General features: G+C 43.8%; 6 protein-coding genes across 6 annotated transcripts; 3 read left to right on the top strand and 3 right to left on the bottom strand.

Annotated features, from left to right (window-relative positions):
* Window positions 1-12,965: 12,965 nt before the first annotated feature.
* On the top strand, window positions 12,966-14,172 carry MYCFIDRAFT_211515 (uncharacterized protein). Its single transcript, XM_007929282.1, has one exon. It carries the CDS (start codon window positions 13,066-13,068, stop codon window positions 13,954-13,956), a length of 891 nt encoding a protein of 296 aa, XP_007927473.1. The 5' UTR covers window positions 12,966-13,065; the 3' UTR covers window positions 13,957-14,172.
* Window positions 14,173-14,561: 389 nt separating this feature from the next.
* Window positions 14,562-15,937, top strand: MYCFIDRAFT_165186 (uncharacterized protein; the record flags this gene model as incomplete). The annotated part of the gene is made up of 1 exon (XM_007929281.1): window positions 14,562-15,937. The coding sequence occupies one exon, from the start codon at window positions 14,562-14,564 to the stop codon at window positions 15,816-15,818; it is 1,257 nt and encodes a 418-aa protein (XP_007927472.1). The 3' UTR covers window positions 15,819-15,937.
* MYCFIDRAFT_49672 (uncharacterized protein) lies at window positions 15,187-16,702 on the bottom strand. The gene is made up of 2 exons (XM_007928846.1): window positions 16,601-16,702; window positions 15,187-16,504 (listed from the first exon to the last, which is right to left on the bottom strand). Exons 1-2 carry the CDS (start codon window positions 16,628-16,630, stop codon window positions 15,998-16,000), a joined length of 537 nt encoding a protein of 178 aa, XP_007927037.1. The 5' UTR covers window positions 16,631-16,702; the 3' UTR covers window positions 15,187-15,997.
* A 336-nt stretch (window positions 16,703-17,038) lies between these two features.
* MYCFIDRAFT_211512 (uncharacterized protein) lies at window positions 17,039-18,717 on the bottom strand. The gene is made up of 2 exons (XM_007929280.1): window positions 17,392-18,717; window positions 17,039-17,339 (listed from the first exon to the last, which is right to left on the bottom strand). The coding sequence occupies exons 1-2, from the start codon at window positions 18,156-18,158 to the stop codon at window positions 17,156-17,158; spliced, it is 951 nt and encodes a 316-aa protein (XP_007927471.1). The 5' UTR covers window positions 18,159-18,717; the 3' UTR covers window positions 17,039-17,155.
* Window positions 17,477-19,221, top strand: MYCFIDRAFT_207999 (uncharacterized protein; the record flags this gene model as incomplete). Its single annotated transcript, XM_007929279.1, has 7 exons — window positions 17,477-18,546; window positions 18,576-18,659; window positions 18,706-18,729; window positions 18,753-18,850; window positions 18,915-18,936; window positions 18,962-19,055; window positions 19,087-19,221. The coding sequence occupies exons 1-7, from the start codon at window positions 18,239-18,241 to the stop codon at window positions 19,219-19,221; spliced, it is 765 nt and encodes a 254-aa protein (XP_007927470.1). The 5' UTR covers window positions 17,477-18,238.
* A 114-nt stretch (window positions 19,222-19,335) lies between these two features.
* Window positions 19,336-21,162, bottom strand: MYCFIDRAFT_115596 (uncharacterized protein; the record flags this gene model as incomplete). Its single annotated transcript, XM_007929278.1, has 2 exons — window positions 19,336-19,698; window positions 19,828-21,162. Coding segments are annotated over 2 exons (1,698 nt in total), but the record flags the coding sequence as incomplete, so codon positions are not given.
* Between the last annotated feature and the right edge of the window lie 1,558 nt (window positions 21,163-22,720).

The following is a 22,720-nucleotide window of genomic DNA, read 5'->3' as shown; positions in this document are numbered from 1 at the left end:
TCTACTAAAGGGGCTTTAGGGTAGTTAGGATCTAAAACCTAGTAGACTAGTAGTACATCGCCTAGTATAGTAGCATTAATAACCTCCCTAACTCGCTACAATGCTTTCGTATTTAGGTTTAGCTAGGCTAGGGATTTAGCTAAGTCCGCGACGTCTTAAGAGTGCTTAGTAATAGTAGGAGTTACGGTCTTAGGACTACTTTGCGATTTAGGAAGGAACTTAGGTCCCTTGTTTCCTAAGGCTTCTTTCCTAACCTACGCTAGGTTATTCCGGTCTTTGCCGTAGATAAACTTCCTCGCATCGGCTATGCTATTAATATCGGCCTTAATATACACTAGGACCTCTTTATATTTCCTAAAACTCTTAGGATCGGACTCGCTAAGCTTATAGCGACGGAAGATACGCTAAGCTATAGGCTACGGCAATCCCTAGAGGAGCAGCCTCGTTCTCTAAGAGTTTTCGAGGTTACTCTATTCGATGCCGTCCGCTAACTCGACAAACTCGCGGATATAACCCTTTAGGTCGTTATCCTTAGTGCGCCTTACTAAGTAGAGGGACTCGAGCTACGTACGACTGCCTTTAATGCGACAGCTATCGCGCTCCCGATATTCCCTTATAAAGGCTACCTTAAAGGTCTCCTAGTTAGCATTAGACTTGTCGTCCTTTTCTAGGTAGCTAACTAGGGTTTTAAGGGTTCGGTAAAGCTTAGAGGAGGTAGTCCTCGTAAAGGACCGAATCTTGTACTAGTCGGATTCTCTATCGAGCTCGTAATTAACTAAGCCTTCCTTAAAGCGCTTAATATGTGCTATAGCGTTCTACCCTTCGAACAAGGGGTTTGCAGTGCTCCCTAGTTCTAGCGGGCGACGCTTGTTTTAACGGAGAAGTTTAGTTTGCTTCTCTATTATCTTTATAATAACATTGTAGAGCGCCTCTAGCGTAGAAGGCGTAGGAGGCTTACTTATATTAACTAGTCGCCGCCTAATTTCTTCGTTAATAGGATTAGGGGCGTTTTCGGATTCGGAAGATTCTGCTAATTCGTAATATTCGCTTCTATTAGAGCTTATTCGATTATTATAAAATAATTGAAATGAAACGCCGTAGGAAAGTCGCAATAAAATGCTATATAAACGTGTTTTTAGTGTCTTTAGTTTGTTTGGTTTGTTATAATATTGCTATGCGAGAGAATAGTATATTAGGCTGTTTCTCCTAGTATTACCCCCGGGGTAGCATTAGGATTTAGCCTCCTAGGGGTCGCCTAACTACCTCTAGGAGCTAAGTTTAGTATTAGACGAAAGCCGCTCGGAGGGAGAGACTACAATCTCTATTTACACCTAGATCCTAGAAACTAGCTCGTATCTCCTTTAGCTAGGCGGGGGGGGCGGTAGCCTTCTTTTTCTAGTAGAAGGCTAAGTACTGTCTAAGCGAGGCTACGAATCTAGGAACGCCCTACCCGATTAATAGGGGACTCCCCGGCTATCCGACCTACAAGCCGTATTTGCTATTAATTTAATAGTCTTAGCAAACTAAGCAAGGCCGATAGGTAATTAGTCTATCTCCTCCTTAGGCAGGGCTTATCTCGAGTAAGCGGTACTAAATAGGTCTTCGACCCGGAGCCGAGTCCTTAGAAGCTAGCTATAGCTATAGACTAGGCCCTAAGCTGTAATAGTCCTAAGGGTTTGTAGCTTTTCGGGGTTAAAGCGATACCCTTATTAAGAGGTTTCTCTACTTGTCGTAATAGCCCCTTAAGATACTTCGGTATCGTCCGTATCGTAGGCTCTTATCGTGCCCTCGCTTCGGTTATAGCTATTCGTACCTAGAGACTACCTTCAATATACCCGAACCTATTAGATATAAAGAGATAGCCCTACCTTCGGCTCTAATAAAGGACGGAAACTAACACTACTACTACTACTAGCAGTAATAGTATAGGCTACCGAGGGTAACATAACCTATAGCAATATAGGCAGCTATGTTTAGTATAATAGGATAATAAGACGGATGCTTAGGCTAATAACTAGAGCCCTACAACATAGGCATTATAGAAGTGTAACATAAACAATATGCTATACGAGGTTAGTGCTCTATCTATAATATAGAAGGAGGCCTCTTATATAGGCTCAAAACTTAGCCTAGGTGTATAGGGCCGGTTACTAGCTAATACTGCCTTCGCAACTCTACCTAATACTCCCTCTAAATATCCTTATACTCTACCTACTAGAAATTCAACTAGGTACCTAGACCTATAGCTGCCTCTATATCTTTTACTATCTTCTATAGGTTGAAGGCCTCTTCTATAGTAGCCTCTACCTCCTTATATAATACGAAGTTACTACCTACCCTACCCTTTATATCTCCTAAATAACTAAGAGTTCTAAGGAACGAACTAGCATTCGGCCTTAGTATAGCGAGTAACTAGTAGAACGTTCTATAGAGCTGCCTTATAGCTCTTTTATATACTATACCGATACCGAGGGAGGAGCTATCCTAGTACTTAATATTATCGAATAGTTCGGTAGGAAAGTATATAAACTTCTTAAGGAGGAGGACTTCTAGGGAAATCGATAAGTTCTGCCTAGATCTAGATAAAGACATTCTACTAAGCAGTTAGGGAATTGAACTGTAAACGAAAGGATGAAATTCATACCTAAGGAGTGTAGTTTCCGAACTAAACTATAATGCCTTGTATATATATATATATGCTTTTAATTGGTTAGTGCCCTTAGCTAATTGTCTATAGATTTGAGGTTATATAAGTACCTTTATACAACTACGTAGCCTAAGTAGGATTCGAAAATTCTATAAGTACTAAGGACTAAAAATGCCGGCCACGCTGCCGGCTATACTACTAAGTCTTATAAAGGGCTTGCTTGAAGCTACGTATACATTCGTACACTTCTTAAAAACCGATAAATTATATAGTTCGAACTAGCTACTTATATAGTTGCTTAGCAAACCAACCTAAACCAAACTAGAGTTTCGGCTTAGCAAACCAAACCAAACCAACCCGAACTACTACGGGGTCTATACTTAGAGGAAAACCTAGCTAATAGTCGTATTCGGTATAGTAACAGTCCTACTAGTACACCTATCCTATTCGTACTAAAGAAGGATAGTAGCCTACGCCTATATGTCGACTATCGTAGGCTTAATACTATTACTATTAAAGACCGCTATCTACTCCCTCTTATTAATAAGACCCTCGATCGCCTTTCTAGGGCCTACTTCTATACTATACTAGATATTAAGGATGCGTACTATCGTATCTATATTCGTAAGGGCGACGAATAGAAGACGGCCTTCCGTACTCGCTATAGCTATTTCGAGTACTTAGTTATGCTATTCGGCTTAGCTAATGCCCCTACAACATTCTAGTCCTATATCAATCGGGCCCTTTCGGGCCTATTAGACTATCTCTATATAGTTTACCTAGATAATATCCTAGTTTATATACATTTACCTAATATTGCAGAATACTAGGCCGTAGTACGTAAGGTCCTCGACCGCCTATAAGCCTATAGACTGTATTGCAAACCTTCTAAATGCACCTTTGCTACTAAAGAGGTGTTATTCCTTAGCTTCCTCGTATTAACCGAGAGTGTTAAGGCTAATCCTAACCGGATCAAAACAATTACTAAATAGCCTATTCCTACGTCTATTAAGGAGCTTTAATTATTCCTAGGTTTTACTAACTTCTACCGTTAGTTTATTAAGGGTTATTCGAGGCATATAATACTACTAACTAAGCTTACTAAAACTAAGGCTAACCCGTCTAGAGACTTCAAATAGACTAACAAAACATAAGCCGCTTTTAACGGTCTAAAGCAACGCTTTACTAAAGTCCCCTTATTGTACTATTTCGTACTAAGCAAGCAGATCCGAATTAAGACTAACGCTTTACAGTTCGCTATATCGGCTATTATATTATAGCAATTAGATAATAACTATTACTAGCACCCGATTGCCTTCTTTTTACGAAAGATAATCGATATAGAACGTCGATATAAGACCTATAAGCAAGAGCTCTTAGCAATCGTAGAAGCCTTTAAGTATTAGCGCTACTATCTCGATAGTGCTTAGTACACGATTTAGGTCTATACGGACTATAACAACCTACGTAGTATTACTAAGGTTATAAGGGTTATAGGTCGATAGGCTAGATAGGCCGTCTACCTCGTTAGGTTCGATTTTAATATATTATATCGGCTAGGCGTAAGCAACCCTGCTAATAGCCTATCGAGGCGACCTAATTACGACAGCGAGACCTAGTATATTAATTTATTGTTTCTAACCCTATAGTATAAGATTGCTATAGCCCGTATTATTAATAAGTAAGCGTAGGATAAGCGGACTTCCGGACCCCGCGGCGGTAACAAATACTATAGCGGAGTTGTCGTTCTTCTAGTGCGCGTTAGAAAGGACGTAGATCGCTCGAGCTATAATAACTCGCTTAAAGACATTACTATCTATAGTAATAGCCTATATAGCGATAGTACTATAGAAGAGGTTGTAGCAGTTCCGGCTACTAGTGCTATTAGATGCATACAATACGTACCTCGTTTAATAGCGAAGGTGCTATTAAATAACCTTATAAATAGAGATAGTTAATCGTTTATAGATAAGCTATTATAGGCTTAGCAGAGGGACGCCTTTACTATTAACCGTATTAATAGGCTTATAAGTAGGCAAACGACTCGATTTAGTAAGAGTAATTAGTCGATCGACGACAAAGGTTACTTAAAGTTTAAGGGTAGATACTATATCCCCGCTAAATAATCGATTAGATAAGAGCTTTTAAAGAGGCACTATAATAGTAAGCTCGCTAGTTACTATAGCATAGAGAGGTCGTACGAGTTACTATCGCGTATATACTACTAGCTAAATAGTAAGCGGTATATAAAAGAATACGTATAGACCTATATAGTATACTAGCGTATTAAAGCACTAAAGCACCTGCTATTTAGCGAGTTGTCTTTACTTCCTGTTCCTAGGAAGCTATTCGTAGAACTTACAATAGATTTTAATATTATTTTATTATAGGCCTTCCTCCTACTAAGCGTAGGGGCAGCAAGGATATATATAATGCTATCCTTATTATAGTAGATCGATTTACTAAAGGCGCTCGATATATCCCGGCGCGGAAAGATTAGACTACTATTAATATAGGCTATAGTAGAAGCGCTATAGAACAATATCTTCTATACCTATTAGGGGACCCCTAAGGGGATAGTATCTAATCGTAGATCGATACTAACATCGCACTATTAGAGCGAAATATGCCTACAGCTAAGACTAAAGCATCGGCTATTAATAGCCTTCTATCTATAGACTAACGGTTAAATAGAGAGGTAGAATGCTACCCTATAGTAGTACCTACGCAGTTACATTAACGAGAACCCTAACGACTAGGTTAACCTCCTATAGCCTATAGAATTCGTATACAATAATAGTGTACATTTATTAACTAAGATCTTACCCTATATAGCTATAATAGGCTAGAACGCTGCTATACTATAAGACCTACTATCGCTCGAGGCCGAGCGCAAGGAAAGGGAAGCGCGTTAAGTACTAGAAACGCTAGCGGCAATAGAACGTATCTAGAAGATGCGAGAAATCTATACTAAGATAGCTAAGAAGCTAATAAAGGCTTAAGAGTACTAAAAGACCTACTACGATAAGCGCTATATACTAATAACCTTTAAATAAGGCGATATAGTTATACTTAGTACGAAGAACCTCTATATCCGTAAACACCTATTACCTAATAGCAAAACAAGGCCTAAGCTCGTACTAAGATATATTAGCCTATTCCGTATCCGAGAACCGAAGGGTATATAGGCCTACTAGTTATAGCTCCTACCTTATTATACTATCTACGATACCTTCTATATATCCCTCTTTAAACTATACTACTAGCGCGAAGGCGATAAAGCGCCTACCGAGTTAGAGGAAGTCTTAGCTAATAGTAAGGAGCTATAGTCTATAGAACGTATTCTAAAGTATCGGACTAGGCAAGGCAAGAAGGAGTACCTCCTAAGATAGCAAGGCTATTTACCTAAGTAGGACTTATAGGAAGCTAAAGACTCGTTCGAGGATATAACTAAGCTATTAGACGAGTATTAGACTAGTGTAAAGAACAAGAAGAAGGCTAAAAGCTTATAATATTACTATTAAGGCCTAGGATTAATACTACCCCCGGGGTGCTATTAGCTAACTAATTAGCTATAAGCAATTGTTAGTAATAAGGGATAATAAGACTATACTATTATAGTAAACGCGTACCGAGTATTAACAAGCGAGCTATAACGCGTTAATTAATTACCTACTCTTCTAAAAGACATCCCCCTTTCTACTACCGAGCCCTATAGGTCCCCCTCTTATTCCTTTATTCTATCGAGGCCTCGAGGCCTAGGCAATCGGTGAGGACGGCGCGGCCGGCGCGGCTATATTAGCGACGGTGTTACGGAGTATATTACTATTTAAGAGAGGAAAGACACGGCTATATTAGTAACAGTATTACCGAGTTATTATTAGTTAAAGAAGGAAATTAGAAGCAAGGTAAAGTCGACGCTAAGACGACTAGCGCCGTTATTGTTAATATTACCTACTACTGTCGCCGCGCCTATAGACATAACCTTACCTATACTACGAGCCTAAGGCACTATACTAAGTTAAAAGAATAGCTATATTAAAGGTTTAATTAAAACTTTAATTAAAACTTTAAGCCGCCTAAAAGATTAAGCGACTAATAGACTAACTAAAGGCAAAAACTATAGAGCTAAGCTAGCTAGGGTCGATCTTGCGGATAATAGGTTACTCCTCGATCTTTCCGACCCTTTAAGCGAGGCGAACCTTAACTATTATACTTATAATAGCCTTTACCTATAGAAACTAGAAGAACTAAGTTTTTTAAAAAGATATAATTAGTTAACACTTAAAGGCTGCTAAACCTAACTAATTAGGGCTAGTAAAACTACGATAGTAAATAATAGTCCTTATAATAATAAGAATAACCCTCGGAACGGACAAACCCTCGGAGCGGACATTTCTAGGTCTTTTAGAGTAGACGTAAAGAACTCGGAACGATATTACTTAGAGCGGAGGTAGGGCTATACTACCTCGTACGTCTACCTATTATAGTAGGGAAGACGCGCCCGTATTATAATTAGTCGATAGCTCTTAATTCTTATAGCTCTATATCTCTTTACTTTATTATATATAGATAGATAGATATTTCATTTGCCTATTGTAGTGCCTTTCGGCCTATGCAGGTCTGTTTCTATGTATTGTTTTAGGTAGGAAACTAACTTAGTTAGTAAAAACCTCCCTCCTATCCTATTTACAAGTGTTGATCTTCCTTGTTTCCTTGTTCTCCTTCCTCTAGGATATACTAGTATTATAGTTGTTACCCTCTAACTACCTTGCCTACTGCCCTGCCCTTCTTTCCCCCTCTTCTTCCCTCCTTTTTATCTACTCCTTAGTTTCCCTTACTAGTGCGAATTGTTGTATAAATCCCTGTTTAATAATCTACTTTACTATCCTCTTTAGGTCTTCTTTGCTCTAGATTAGCTTATCGTATTCCCTTTCTATTGCTTTTAGTCTCTAATCACTTCTGCCTTCTAACTATTAAGGGCAGACTAGCAGTATATGCTTAGGGTTCTGAGATTAGTAGCTATATTAGTAAGCCCTGCTTTTAATTCCTAGGACGTTTCTTCTAAATAGGTAAGATCTGAATCTAATGTATTTAGATCTGATTTAGATAGCTAGGCTTGCCTCGGCCCTATTTAGGTCCTTATAGAGCTAGTAGTTGTATTAACTAAATTTGACTAGTGCCTTTAGGGTTCCTAGTCTAACTTATGTTTTGTTCTATTCCTGCTCTTATAGATATCTAGCAATTGATTCTACTAGGCTTTGTTTCTCTCCCTTTAGTTTATCTTCCTTTAGCCTTATATTTAGTCCCTAAAGCTCTTTCTCTAGCATTTCTCTTATTAAGACTCTATATTGCTCTAGGTCTTTAACTTTCTAGGGAGTTATTTGTAGTCTGTCTCGCCTCCTAGTCCTAATGTACTAGGCTTTTATCTTGTCTAGTGCCTTTTAGATAGTCTATTAGGCTAGGTATTCTATTGTCTTTACTATATATTAGTGTCTTAGTCCCTTAAAGTATTGTTTGACTAGTGGGATCCCTAATTCTATTTCTACTACCCTTATTAGTATAGTTTTATATGCTCCTAGGATTTTCTTTAGGCTTTAGGTTTAGGACCTACTAACTAGTTGTTCAATCCTCTTTAGTGTTTTCTCCTAGGCTGTCTATATCTATGCTCTATATAGCATTGCTAGCTTAACAATTGCTTTATATATAACTTTAGCTTTCTCGAATGTAGCCCCCTATATAGAGGCTATAAGCCTATTAATAGATTGCATATTAGCATCTGCCCTCTGCTTTGCCTTCTTTACTTGTAGTCCCTAATTCAGTTTTGGATTTAGCTAGATCCCTAGTACCCTAAGCTCTACTAATAGTTGGGTTTTAAAGCCTTAGATAGTAATTGATTGCTTTATATTATAGGTTGATTTAGCCTTACTAAAGTGGATAAGCTAGTACTTTTCTAGGGCGAATTTTGCTCTATACCTCCTTACCTATTTTTTATACTCCTAGTGCTTCTCTTCTAGGATCTTGCAGTTGGTTTCTATTGTCTTAGACTAGGCTAGGATGTTCGTATTATCTATAAACCCTAATGCTAATGTGTTTTTTGATTCTAGGAGTAGGAGTAGGTCTGCTATAAAGATAAGGAAGAGGATTAGGGAGAGTATTAATCCTTAGGGGATTCCCTTTTTAGTTAGTATTAGGTCTGATTTGAATTTGCCTAGAATAAGCTGTATTAATCTTTCCTATAGGAAGGACTAGATAAATTGGACTATCTAGTTTAGTATAGCTTTCTATTTAAGTATATATAGGAGCCTTTTATAGGAGACATTATTAAAGGCTCCTAAGATATTAAGGGAGAGGAGGGTTGCTACCTAGTTTTAACTATAGTGCTAGATATGCTTAATCTGTTCTATAATTAGTTCTATAGCTATTAGTGTTAACCTCTTCTTTCTTCTTCCTATCTAGCCTTCTAGAAGGATGTTCCTTTCCTCGGTAAAGGTTGTTAGCCTTTTAGCGACAATTTTTTCTAGCACCTTGCCTATTGTATTAAGTAGGGCTATTAGTCTATAGGCCTTGAGCTATATATAGTCTTCCTTCTAGGGCTTCCTTAGTACTACTATTAGGGACTTCCTAAATAGTCTTAGGTAGTGTCCTAGTGCTAGGCTTTATAAAAAGATATTAGCTAGTGCTAGGGCTAGCCCCTTCCTATATGCTTTTAGAAGTTTGTTATAGATCTTGTCTTCTCCTAGTGCCTTATTGCCTAGAATTTTCTTTAGGATCCTTTTAATAGTTTCGGGTTTAACCTAGGTATCTCTTAGTATGCCTAGTAGTAGAGTCTCTTATTCTATCTCCCTTATGTCTAATAGGTCTACTTGTACTTTTCTATAGAAGAAGTGTTAGCCTAGGGCTCTTACTTTCCCTTCTATTATAGTCTGTATTTGTCCTTATTAGTCTATAATGTCCGGGAATTGTAGTAGTATATCCTTATCCTATTTAGGTCTCCTTACCTATTTAGCTATCCTCTATATCTCCTCTAGTTTCTTTGTAATTATTCCTATTATAGATCTCTATTCTTGTATCTTGTCTTTCTTAATCTAGATCTTCTTTTCCTAGCAGGCTTTATTATAGTTGTCCTATACTTCCTAGGTATAGGTTTATGTCTACTGCCTCCTAGCCTTCCTTGCTACTTTAACCTTCCTTATACACTTACTAGTCTAGTATAGTTGCTAGTATAGTAAATGTTTCTTTGCTAGGATATGCTTTCTAGCTACCTGTTTTAGGATTCCTATTAGTTCTTCTACTACTTTGTCAATGTCCTCTAGCCTTAGTAGGTGCTTTGTTAAGAGTTCCTCTAGTTTTAGGTCCCTTTCTAGTTCCTCCCTAATCCTGCCCTATTAGGTACCCTTCTAGTTAAGCTTCTCCTCTAGTTCCCTTTCCTAATTGGCTTAGATATTTAGCTTAATCTGCACCGAAAAGTGGTCTAATAATTCTTCTAGTTCCTAGTTGATCCTATATCTTATAATCCTGTTCCTAATCTAATATAATATAAAGCATAGGTCTAGTATGCTACTGCTTCCTCTTGCCTCCTAAGTAATTAGTCCCTTTAGGGTAACAATTTCTATTTCTTCCCTCTCTAATATATCAATTAGTCTTCCTACTAGGAATTAGTAAGCTAGGGTAAAGTCTAAGCTCTAGAGGGGGTAGTAGAGGTTGAAATCCCTAAGTAGGATTTAGTAGGTGTTCCCCTAGATAACTCTAGGTAGTCTTTCTAGGGTTTTTAGTTAGGTACTGCTTCTTAAGTCTAGTAGTAGGTTGTATATATAGTAGACTTAGAGTATACCTTAGGATATCTCTACTTAAACTAATATTAGGTCCTTATCCTCCTATAGTAGAGCCTGCTAGGTTTCTATATCTATCTCCTTACTAATATAGATGCATATCCTTAGGGCTCCCTAGTTGTAGATAATTAGGTAGTATCTTAGGTCTTTGACTGTTGCTAGTCTCTTTGTATATAGGTTGAGCTAGGGCTCTTAGATTGCAATAATGTGATGTTCTTTTAGGTTTAGTGCTTAAAGGAAGCTCCTCTATACCTTATCTTTGCTCTTGTTAATATTATACTATATAATGTTTAGTGATATTGCAATGTTTATTAGGTTTCATCTATATTATTTCCCTATAAGTTTTCCTTTAGTCTTCCCTTACTTTAGACTAATATTTAACTAAGCTTTGTCTGCCCTACTTCCTTTCCTATAATGTTAAGGTATCTTAGTCTCTCTAGTTGCTAGTAACTCTCTTGTGCTAGTAAGGCCCTAAATGTGAACCTATTATCTTGTCTAGACCTCTTTTGTAGTACTTAGCTAGGTTGCTTCTGTATCTAGCTACCCTAGCTTGTTACATATCTTTTTAGTGTATTAATTCTAGCTTCCTTTGCCTTCCTCGCTGCCTGTATTCTTACTAGGCATTCCTTCGCCTAAAAGGGGTATCTTTTAGTATAGTATATATATCTTGCTTCTCCTTTGTATACTTTGCATTCTTTAACCTAGTAATCCCCTATATAATAGGAGCAGGTGTTAGTTGTCTTTGTACACTTAGCTGCTAAGTGTCTATAGTGTTAATATTTGAAGCACTACATTATCCTATAGTTGCTTCTATATATCTCTGTTTCTAATCTCTTATAGTCCTAGAACAACCCCTAGTCTAGCACTATATTAGCTTGCTCTATACTCCCTACCTAGATAATTAGGGAAGACTGCTTTTTAGTCTCCTCGATTTTCCTTTTAATCTATACTACTTTTGTGATCTTTAGGCCTAGGTATATAGCTTGGTTTTGTCTCTATAGGCTCTTAATATCCTATTCTTCCTTAAAGCTTCTTATTATACTATAGGCTATAATTATAAATTGCTGTTAGGAGACCTTTGTTGTTTTCCCTATCTTAGTTGTCTATTCTTTTTGTGTTTCTAGCTTCTTTTTGTCCTGCTCTTGTGCTATAAATAGCTTAATTACCCCTTTTCCTTCGTTCCTAGCCCTAATTACCTCTTTAACTATAATTCTTTCTATAATCTCTTTCCCTATAAGTCCTTAGATTTCCTTTTGCTCCTATAGGTCCGTAATATAGACTCTAACTACTATCCTCGGGGGTTTTAGCGCCTCCTAACTAGCTACTGCTACCTAGGTACGGTAGTTTAGGCTTATTTCCTATTATTTCTTCGTAATCTTTGCTACGACTATATTAGCTACCTTTGTGATTACGTAGCTTGCCTAGTTATAGATTACTTTTAGTTCTCCGAGGAGTTCTAAGATTATTATCCTATATGCCCTTTTAGGGGTTCTTCTATCTTCCGCCTTTAGTATCTCCTCTGCCCTAGTATATAGTGCTTTCTATTCGTCCTCCCTTCCTTCTTAACTATCTTCCCTTCGTCTCTAATTGTTCGCTACTATTTCTCGATAGATTATATAATTCTCGCTCTTACTATATTAATAGTGCCCTTTATTATATATAAGGATAGCGTAGTTAGAGTTATATATTATATTGTATTAGAGGTAAGGTTTAATATAGTTATATAATTAGGTAGTTAAGTGTTTAATTCGGCGCGGACTAGATAGCTTATTAGATCTACTAAGTTAGTAGTAATAGAGGTCGAGATTAGAATATAGATAGGCTACGAGGGCGCGGCCTTTAGAAGGGAAGCGTATATTAGGGCTAAAGAGGTTATACGTAATTAGTATATAACTAGACTCGAGTAAAGCTAGGGTTTTAGTGCCTTAGGTAGGGCTTAGCACTTAGTAATAGGCTAACTTGCCTGCCTTCCTCCCTCTCCTCCTAGTTCCTTATCGAATACTACCTATACCTACTACTACCCTATCTACCTGCTAATATAACCCTTCTTACACTATTAGTATACGACCGACTGTATTCTTAGGCTATATCGCTTAAAGCTCGTAACTTCCTTTATCTTATTTCGGATCTCGGGTCTTTCTAATATAGTATAGTAGGGAAGAGCGTATAGAGGCGCTAGCAAGCTGCCTACGCGGGCGGTCCGACTAGAGACTAGTTTACGAGACACACGAGCACATGCGAATGGTATTTCACCTCAAGGCTCAAGTACGAAAGTCTTTTGGACCCCTGACCAGTGACGTGCAGTCAGCATTGGCATGTGGCTTAGGTGATAGCCAGGGACCAGGTCTGGGGCTTCGCCGGTTCGGTGACGCCAATTCCGGCGACCGAATTCGCCAAGATTGGGAGCATAGGCATGATGAGTTCTTCATCGTGAGTATATATCTTGCTGTCTGGTATCAACGGATAGTCCATCATCTCACCCGCAAACAACACTTCCAACAGCAGCTTGTACGACTATCGTTAATTCTAGTCCAATTCTAATAAAACAACTTCCACAACTTCCATTACAATATACGCAACATCACCATGCAGCTCATCGACTTTGCACTCATCGGCCTGGCAATCGCCGCTCCAACTACCCAGGTCCGTTCGGCCAAGGAAGCGACCACATGTCCAGGTGTGAATGGCGCACAAACCTCCTCAAACAACAACGTGGCATACCGAATAGAATGTGCTAAATGGGTCGACTCCGACGAAGTCCTCCGGATAACAACAACCGAGGTCGGCTACGAGGGCTGTCTCACAGCTTGTGATGGCACTATTGACTGCGGTATTGCACAATTCATCGCTACCGACGATGCTCAGATCAAGGGTTTCTGCACACTGTTCAAGAAGGGTGCTGCCGTCAAGCAAGGTTCAAGCAATTCTTGGACACTTGCAACCCAAATCGACAGCAAGCCAGCGCCAGGCAATCCGACTGTCCCTGTTCCAGGTGACGGCGACAAATTCGGCCTCATTGTCGTCAAACCTGGCTCTCCAATTCACCACCAGGGCATAACTGCATCTCATGGCAGCCTACTCGTTGGTGGCAAGCAGGACGCTACCTGTGATACCAAGTCCGACTTCGCTACCTTCTTCATTAATAACGGCGAAGCATACCTGTACTCCCCTTCTTCCACACAGCAGCTCTGGGTCGATCGCAGCGGTATGGGCCAGGGTATTTCTGGCTACACGACCGGTACTCAGGAAGCACCAAAGAACGCTGAGCGCAAGAGCTTCAAGGTCGATAAGGACGGACACTTGACCTTTGAAGGTGTCACCCCAAAGGCTTGCCCAGGCAAGGACAATGACGCAGGATGGAGCCTCTGGTTCTCATCTGCAGACAAGCCTGGCTTTAACGAGGGCTGTATCGGCGTTGCACTCAAGGCTCTTAAGGAGGATAACCCTGTCAGCTGCTCTTACACTGGCTCCTCCTAAGGAAAGGAGATGATGAGATTCTGTTTTTTTTTTTGCATAGCGGAAGGTAGCATGGCGTATAATTCTAGCATTGAGCGGCGCAGCATTGCTTTCGAAGACGGGTTCGTCTTCGTGATTTTCTACATAAAACTCACGACTCTTACGACGAGTCAACATGGGCCATGTCTTTGGGCCTCAATATTAATTAGAGTCCTTGCAAAAAACTTAATTTTATCCAAACCTCACATTTCCCACAAACCTCTCCATCGCCGAGACAGGGCCAGAACAGGATGATCGGACTGCAGTTCACACTTCACATAGAAGATGTCAGAGAGCGGAGGAAGCCAAGTTGATGTGGTGAAGTCAGTGATACACGAACGACTCATGTCAAAGAATTTTTTACTGTAGAACTATTCGGCTCCCTCGCCCGCGTGCCGAAGAGGCGTGCCGTGCCCCTCTTCGCAGCAATGGCGATGGCGACGTGGATTAGTAAACAGCAGGAAAACATTGAGGTGATTCACTGGCATCACATGTCTCGCTGAGATACTCCTATCAATGACTGCTAGGCGATAGCACACCCTCCAATCTCCACGCCACACTGGAAGGTACGGCCCAAGTCGAACGCGATGCCAGTCCAACCCGATAACCCAGAGCCCGCGCACCACGACGTCGACTCGATGCTGTCCAGGAAGTTCGGCAAAGAAGTCGCCAACTACTTCTCCGGCTCGCCACTCAACAGAGTTGGCTTCCTTCGCGGCGACCACAAGTTCTTATCGCAAGCATTGAAGCACGCTTCAACATCATTCCTGCTCTGCAACGACCTGCAACCTCTCGTCCAACCGAATGCGAAGCCGGGCAAGGGCAAACTTCAATACGTCAAGTACGAGGATGTGAAGCCAATCATCGGCGAGGATCCTTTCGATCTGAGCGAAGAAGATATGATCAAGGCGTACGATAGCAAGAAGTACATCCCACAGATGATATTCCTGGGAATTGATGAGAAGGCAAAAGATGGATTATCATATCAAGGCAAGAATCTATACAAAGGCGCGCCATACTTCGCCGTCGATGTGACGCCTAGAGAGCACGTCGAATCGGAATGCCAGAAGCTCATACAGCGACTGAAGAACCATCACGGTTATGATTTCGGCAAGGGTCGTGTGATGGATATTGACCCCTCAGACGCCGCTATCTATGCAGAAGCACGCCAGCTCCTCGACTGGAATGCTCGCAATCCATTCTGTGCAGCATGTGGACACAGGACACTCAGTGTCAACGCCGGCTTCAAGAGAACATGTCCGCCGACAGATAAAGCCGCGGCAATAGAAGGACAAAACTCGTACGAGAGACCAGCATGTGTGACGCGAACTGGAATCTCCAATCTTTGTTTCCCTCGAACAGATCCTACGGTCATCATGGCCGTGGTTTCCTCAGACGGCACCAAGATTCTTCTCGGGAGACAAAAGCGTTGGCCCCCGTATTGGTACTCCACGCTCGCGGGCTTCGCTGAACCAGCGGAGTCGATCGAAGAAGCTGTTCGGAGAGAAGTCTACGAGGAAGCTGGAATTCTGGTCGGACGGGTTGTCATTCATAGCACGCAACCCTGGCCCTACCCGGCAAATTTGATGATTGGTGCCATTGGACAAGCGATACCGACGGGAGAGACGATTGATCTTGGGAACGATCCGGAGCTTGATGATGCGAAGTGGTTCCCGTTCGACGAGGTGAGAGAAGCGCTCAGAGTGGGAACGAGTGGGTTGGGCGAGGATTCTGGGCCTGAGTATAAGGAAGGTAATTTGAGATTACCGCCGAGCACTGCTATTGCAAACCAGCTTATGACGGCTGTGGCGAATGGCTTTGCTTCTGGGGAGTCGAAGATGTAGAGTGCTGATGGACGGAAGTTGGACACCCGCATGACGACACAGAGGTTTGTAGACGATGTAGAGGAAGCGGCAGCATGAGTATAGTGTTGAAGAATTCACGCTCAATCCCAAATACCACATCAGCTTTGTCCACAACCCATCATCATCCACAGGCACAACACGCCTACTTCTTCCCTCATCTAAACAAACACCCCATCCCCATCCCTAGCCCTCAAATACTCCTTCCTAAACCCATTCCTCTCCGTCTCCGGATCCCCCCTCTTAAGCGGCGTCCACTTCGGATCCTCCTTAAACAACCTCATCGCATGCGTAAAATTCCTCTCATCCGTCGTGAAACGATGAAAAATCCCCGCCGGCATAATCATAAGATCCCCCTTCTCCAACCGAATCCTCACCCAATCATCATCTTTGCTTCTCACATCAAAATACCCTCCACCATCCAAAATGTATCGGATTTCTTCGTCTTCGTGCAGGTGTTCGTCGAAGAAGGTCTTGACTTTTTCTTCGTAGTCGGGGAGGGTTTCTGGGGATATGCGGATTTCGTCGCGGTTTTTGTAGCTTCTTTCTGAGGCGATTTTGTTGACGGCTGGGAGGTTGTTGGGGAGTTCGTGGTGGATTATGCCGAGTTTGGAGAGGTATTCGGGGGAGACGGGGCGGCCGGAGTCGTGGGGGAGACGTTGGTCACCCTGGGATGGGTGGTGGGGTTAGTATGGGTTGTGGTGTTTCTTCTTGCGAGATGGATGCACGTGGAAGGGTAAGTAATGCAGAAGGGTGGGACTCACCTCGATGTTGTCGAACCAGTATGCCTTCATTGTAGTCAGATTTCGCGGATGATGTTGTCGCGTAGTCTGTGTGAGCGTTTTGCAAGTTGGAGTGTGTGGCGGAAAGTGATGGCGAGGTCGCAGAAGGCTTAATAAGTCGTCGCCGTCGTTGGCCTGACAAACTTCATGTTGCTGGACCCTGGGAAGCACGTCATTGGGCGAGGCAGGACGGGAGCAAATCACACAGCACGTGGAAGGCACATTACACATTCGTTACTCATCCAAATGCAGTGAATGCTGCGCTGCTCCTCGGTCGTCACGCAGCAGCCAGAGGGGGAGATTATTAATGCTGCGCAGATGTGGTGACACTGTTCGTCATATCGCTGTCTCAACAGTCAAGCATCAACCTGCCATCACTTGTCATAATGGGAGCAAGTGGACATGAACGGGAAGCAATGTCATTCATTCGCATTACTCCCAGGCACTTCTGTAGACAGGGCGATGCAGTCAAACACCATGAGATTCAAGACCACGCTCGAGGAACAAATCATCCACGATGCAAGCACGACTGATTGATCAAGGATTCTCAACCTCGCCATGCATTCTCAATCGCTCCTGAATCTTTTCAAGCAACATGACCTCCGCATCCTCCAGCTTTAGATAACGTGGTAGCTCGATCCTAAATGCTCGAATATGCACATCCTCTACACCGTCCACAAAGTCGATACGATTGCTAAACTCTCGTCGAAGAGTTCGATCACTGCTTTGCTATTAGCGGAGACTATCAGAGGAGCACCAAATAGACATCATACCTGCTAGCGTCGCTTATAGCCTTTCCTTGCGCTTTGCCCTCTTCAGCTGCCTTTTGCTCACGCTCCTGCTCCGGTTTTGCCTTCTCTTCTCTCAATTTGCGCCCAGTATTCCCCGGTGTCCACCAGTATAGTGGGTACTGTCTCAAGAGATTGTTGAAAAGGCAAGCCACAACAACCATGAGACAACTGTCGAGGAGTACAAGCGGCACGAACTTCCAGCCCATAGCGATGATTGCCGCCTCAGTCGAAGCCAGAACAGCCGTTGCCCCGCCAGGTGGATGAATGGTGTTTGTCAAAGACATTACCCAAGATGCCAGAGCACACCCAACAGCGCCTGAGACCCATTGAATGTTGTCAAAGTCCGAATTAAGCTGGAAAAGTTTCGAGATAGCCGTGCCGCAGATTGCTGCCAGTGTATTGCCAATGATAGAGTTCCTTGGCTGTGCAAGAGGCGATTTGATCGTGTTAAAGTCCAGGACCGCACTCGCTCCCAGTGAAGCGATCAGCACTGGAGGATGCCACGCCGTGATTCCTGGAGCATAATTCCCGATCCCAGCTACCAGACACAGTCCTGCCACTGTCGCGAGAAATGTGATCGGCCACTGTAGGACAGCATATGGTTCTTTCTGCGGACTTTCTCGATACCCAAGCCAGTGTCGAATCGGTTTGGGCAGGATATAAAGTCGATTATGAGGGATCCATGGGTTCAGATATCGGTCTACATCAAAGTCGAGTAATTGTCGCCAGGGCTCCGATTGCACCACCATCCTGCAAAGCTCTGGATTATACCTGCGCGCGGTAGAAGGGAAGAGCGGAAGATGTGCGGAAAGAGGCACGGTCGGCAAGAATGCACTGCACTCCACCGGGCTCCACCGTCGAGCTGCGAAATGGTGTGGAAAAGCGAGGGAATGTCACGTACATGTATTCAACATCCTTTCAGCCATGTTCAGTGACGTGCCGCGCGATTCAAAGAGCGTCTCCTCGGAACTCCCAAGCCGAATTTTCTCCGTCTGCCATCTCTTCTCCCCAAGTATCTGCTGGTCTAGCGCACGCCCTTCGCTGTGGTTGCACAACGCCCTTCGGAGGATCAGATTCCATCCTCAAAATCTCTCTCACGCCTTCGATCCAGCGCAGAATCGCCAGAGCGAGATTCTCGTAGTTCGGACATCTGTTTCATGGCGGAGAAGGTCAAGATCTGAGCCTGGTCACGCGGGGAGGCTAGATCGAAACCTGTACGTAATTGCTGGCTCTGAAGCCGCAACTCTGATGTGAGCTTCTGTCTTCTCCGCTGCAAATTATTGACAACGATAGAAGGAGATCTCGAAGGGAGCCTTGGAGGTGACAAAAGTGTAATGGAAAAGTTCAGGAAGAGATGAGGTTGAAAAGATTGCTTGTCGTTCTCGAAAAGATAAGGGAAGCCCGCACTCCTCGGAGAAAGAGATGCCTGCACGAGTGCCTTGTCACATTCTAAGGCACCAACCGAACCTAACCCTATAGCAGCTAGAGCTAGTGCTAGCTCCTAGGGCTCGGGCGGGAAGCGGCGAGGTGCAGATTGCAGCAATAGTCACAGCCAAGACGAACATTCCTTAGCGCAAAACATAGCAAGTCCAATGATCTTCGATTATTCGGGCTGGGGCTCGGATCTGAGACCAGCATCAAGAAACGTGGAAGGACTTCTTCTGCGACTGTGTGGAGAGTTTTGGTATGTATCACTATACAATTGCTCAATGCCCATCTATTCTATCCTCTCCGCCGCGCTGTGCGAAAATATTTTATGCCGCGACCCCATCTGTGCCGGTCATGCTTAAGACCATACCACACCATATTTAGATCCATACACACTCCATCATGTCACCCCTTTCACTTCTCTCTGTACATCCAACTCATATAGTCCTCCAAACTCTCCACCTTCTCCCGATGCCTCGAAAGCGGAGTCTCAACCCTGACAATCTCCTTCCCAGCCTCCAGCTCATCGATCTTACTTCTAATCTGTCTCCCCTTATCGCTCATACTCTTCAAGAAACGCATGTAGTGATCAATCTTCTGCGCTTTCGCATCACTCTCAGGATCGCCAGCATCTTCCTCTTCAGCGTCACGATCGAATGCAAATTTCCGGCGAGCTTTACAGTCCTCATATTTGGACCACGCCTTTCGAGAGCTCTCGTATTCTTTGAACAGGTATTTGACGTCCCACTTGTCGTCTACAGTGAGGTTTGTGGGGCGGTCTTGAGGCACGTCGCCGTTGACTTCGGATTGGCAGATGATAGTTGCGTAGAAGAGGGGTCGCAAGCCAGACGCTTTCTCTGTCTTGAGTGTGTTCAGGAAGGGGGAGTCAGCATTGGACTCGCTGCTGGGATTGTTGGTCTTGGTTTCGAGTGCTTCGCGGATTGTGGCTGTTGCTTCGTCGACATCTGAAGCAGTCTGTCCTGCTGGTACGTCCGCGTCCTCTGTCGGGTCCATCGCAGCTTGCTCGTCAACGACATTTGCAGAACCCGTCGCCTCAATGATCTTCTGTGCATCATCTGCAATGGCTTCTTCGGACGTGGCAGTCGTGACGTCTTCATTTGTGTCCTTGCCCAAGATGGTCCGCTCATATTCCTGAATCTTCTCCTTAGACTTGCTCTGGATTGTGTCGATCTCGTCTTCGGACATCGGCTCAGCAAATATATTCATGGCCGTGATCGCCGTGCCCTCTCCAGTCTCCTTCGGTTCTTGAGTCTCGAAGTGGATTCGTAGCGATTGCTCAGGGAATCTCGCTGTAGCTTTGTCCAGAACATCATTCAGCATCTTCAAGCTAGCCTTGAACTCCTGGTCACCAAGACAGGCGTCTGTCTGGCCATGCAGCACCCGGTCCATCTCGGATATTGGCACATATTGGAACCCGAAGATACGCTCGACGTTGTGATATGCAACGAAGATGCCGTTCATACGTCCCATTCGTGCTTGAAGCATATACTTGAGCATCGTAGTTCGCGTCATGTCGTAGAACTCACGTTCGTAAGATCCGTAGTGCCCCTGCAATCCATAAATCTCATATCCGGTCATATCTTCATGATCATTCGCTTTCATCCGCACTGAGACGACAGCGCGAGTCTTGAGATCGAAGGTACCATTCCCAGGTAGGCGAGGATCGTAGGCGTCTAGCTGCGACCGCATCAAGAAATCGCCCATGGTGGTGTATTGATATGCTTCCGGCGCAGTCCTCGACTCTTCGGAAACCTGTCGTGGGTCGCTCTTGCGATACTTCTCATACTCGTCGGTCGGTAGCGTAAGCAGAAGCTCCATTGACTTGCCGAGAAGCATCAACACATTCGGGCTGTCGTACTCTTTGTCCGCATCGATTGCATAGCAACCATTTTTCCATCTCAAGAAGATCGCATTCGGAGCCTTGTTGATTTCAGTGAGCTGTTTCGTGGTATCTTTGGAGAACCCTCTCGATATCATGGAGTGATTCAGCGGTCTCCAGTTCGAGATCAAGTAGTGAAAGTGAGCGAGCGTACTTGTCATGCTTGATGTTGAGCCAATGTATCGCTTGTCCTGTTGTTGCGCAATTGCTGACAGCGCCTTGTCCTGCGAAGATGTTTTATACTCCTTGAGCGCGTTGAAGTCGAATTCCCTCGCAGGCATAATCTTCTCAAGATACGGGTCAAAATTGTAGACCCGTGAAACGGGGTCCTTGAGCTGATATATTCCTGGATTGAAGAGGACTCGGTCCAGGCCATATTCCAGATATGGCACTGGCGGCTGAGGAATATCGAGTGGTGTAATCGCCAACTCGCTGAGTTCCATGGTATGAATCTCCTCAGAAGCATTGCCCTCAGAGCCGGCCTCCTCGGCTTCTGGTTCCGCTTTATCCTCTTGCGGCTCGACATAGGCAGGGCCGCCACGATGGCTACCTCGTTTGCCACCAGTGCGCTTGCCGCCTCTCATGGCCTCAGCAATGCTCATCCCTTGCGATTCCTCCGGTTCCTTTGCTGCATTATCAGGCCGTGAAACATCATTAGTCTCTTGTGCTTCGCTGCTAGCTTCTTTAAATTCAGCCGCCACACGTCTTTGCGACCGGAGTGCAGCTTTCCTTTGCCTGAAGCTCAAGCCCTTGAGATTGAGCTGATTACTTGCGCTAGCTTCATGTTTGATATCTGACTGCTGGTCTTCTCCGGGGCTGTTGCGTGGAAGGTGTTTTGCAGCAGGTGCATCATGGGATAGATTTGTCCTCACAAGTTTGTTCTTCTGAGGGCCTGCTTTTGATAAATAAATCCTGATGCTGGGCTCATGAGCCTCGCTATCGCGATTTGATGCTTCGGAGACAGGGACAGAGACAGGTTCGGACTGCTCATCACTTGTCACGGCTGGAGATGGTGGCTGCGATGTAGATTCTGGAGCAAGACTGGGTTCTTTCACTAGCTCTTGTTGCAATTCCGAGTGAAGCTGCGATAGGCCTTGAGAAGCTGGATGCTCCGGCTGTTCGATTTCCATTGCCGCGGCGTCTTGCTTGGTCTGGTCTTCTGCAGCTTCTGCAGCAGTCTTGGCTGGATGTTCAGACGCAGATTTAGTTGCAGAAAACCCCCACGGATTTATCAGTTTGTTCTTCAGGTCCGACAGCAAGTCCATCAGAGGTCGTTTGCTCGGAGTCGGCGGTTCGTTTTTGGGAGCGGGAGCCATCCCAGAAGGTGCATTATTCCTGGAAGATGGAACGTCCTTCTTGGGCGAGACGTGATCGGCCTTGGTCAAAAATTCGAACATCACGCCTTTCCCACTACTCCGCGATGATTCGTTTCCAACGTCCCCCCATGCCCCTCGATGATCTGCTTCCCGCAGTCGTGATGCAAGACCCTGAAGCGTTGTCGAGGATGTGTCGTCCGGCAAGCGTCCTCCCAAGCCGCTCAATCCAGGTGACGTCTTGGCTTTCCACACCTGAGGCCCAGTCTTCGTGGTAGACCCATCCTGCTTCGTCTTGCTTGCTGGCACGCTGACATTGTCAACAGCTTCACTGGGTACAAAGTCACGTCCTCGGCCTCTGAAAGATGGGAATGGCACAACTTCAGGCTCTTGCCGTTTCTCCAACTCCGCATCTTGCTCAATGGCTCTCAGGTCTGTTGAGGCACCAAGTGATGCTATGAAATCATCTAAATCACTTGAAATGGCTCGCTCGGCCTGATAGTGGGTTGCTTCCGCATTCGTGTTCTGCATTGACGCTCCCTGTCGGGAAATGTAGAAGTCAAACGATCTCTTGCCTTTCCTTGCCATCTTCTTGGTTTTAGTAGCGCTGTCGCTGTGCGTTCTACCCTCGGCCGAACCTGACATACTCTGCAACTGGTCTATGAGCAGA

The sequence above is a fragment of the Pseudocercospora fijiensis genome (genome assembly GCF_000340215.1).
Source record: "Pseudocercospora fijiensis CIRAD86 unplaced genomic scaffold MYCFIscaffold_5, whole genome shotgun sequence".
Taxonomy (NCBI): Eukaryota; Fungi; Ascomycota; class Dothideomycetes; order Mycosphaerellales; family Mycosphaerellaceae; genus Pseudocercospora; species Pseudocercospora fijiensis.
The sequence above is the reverse complement of the archived record's forward strand: the minus strand, read 5'-3'. Positions and strand labels throughout refer to the sequence as shown.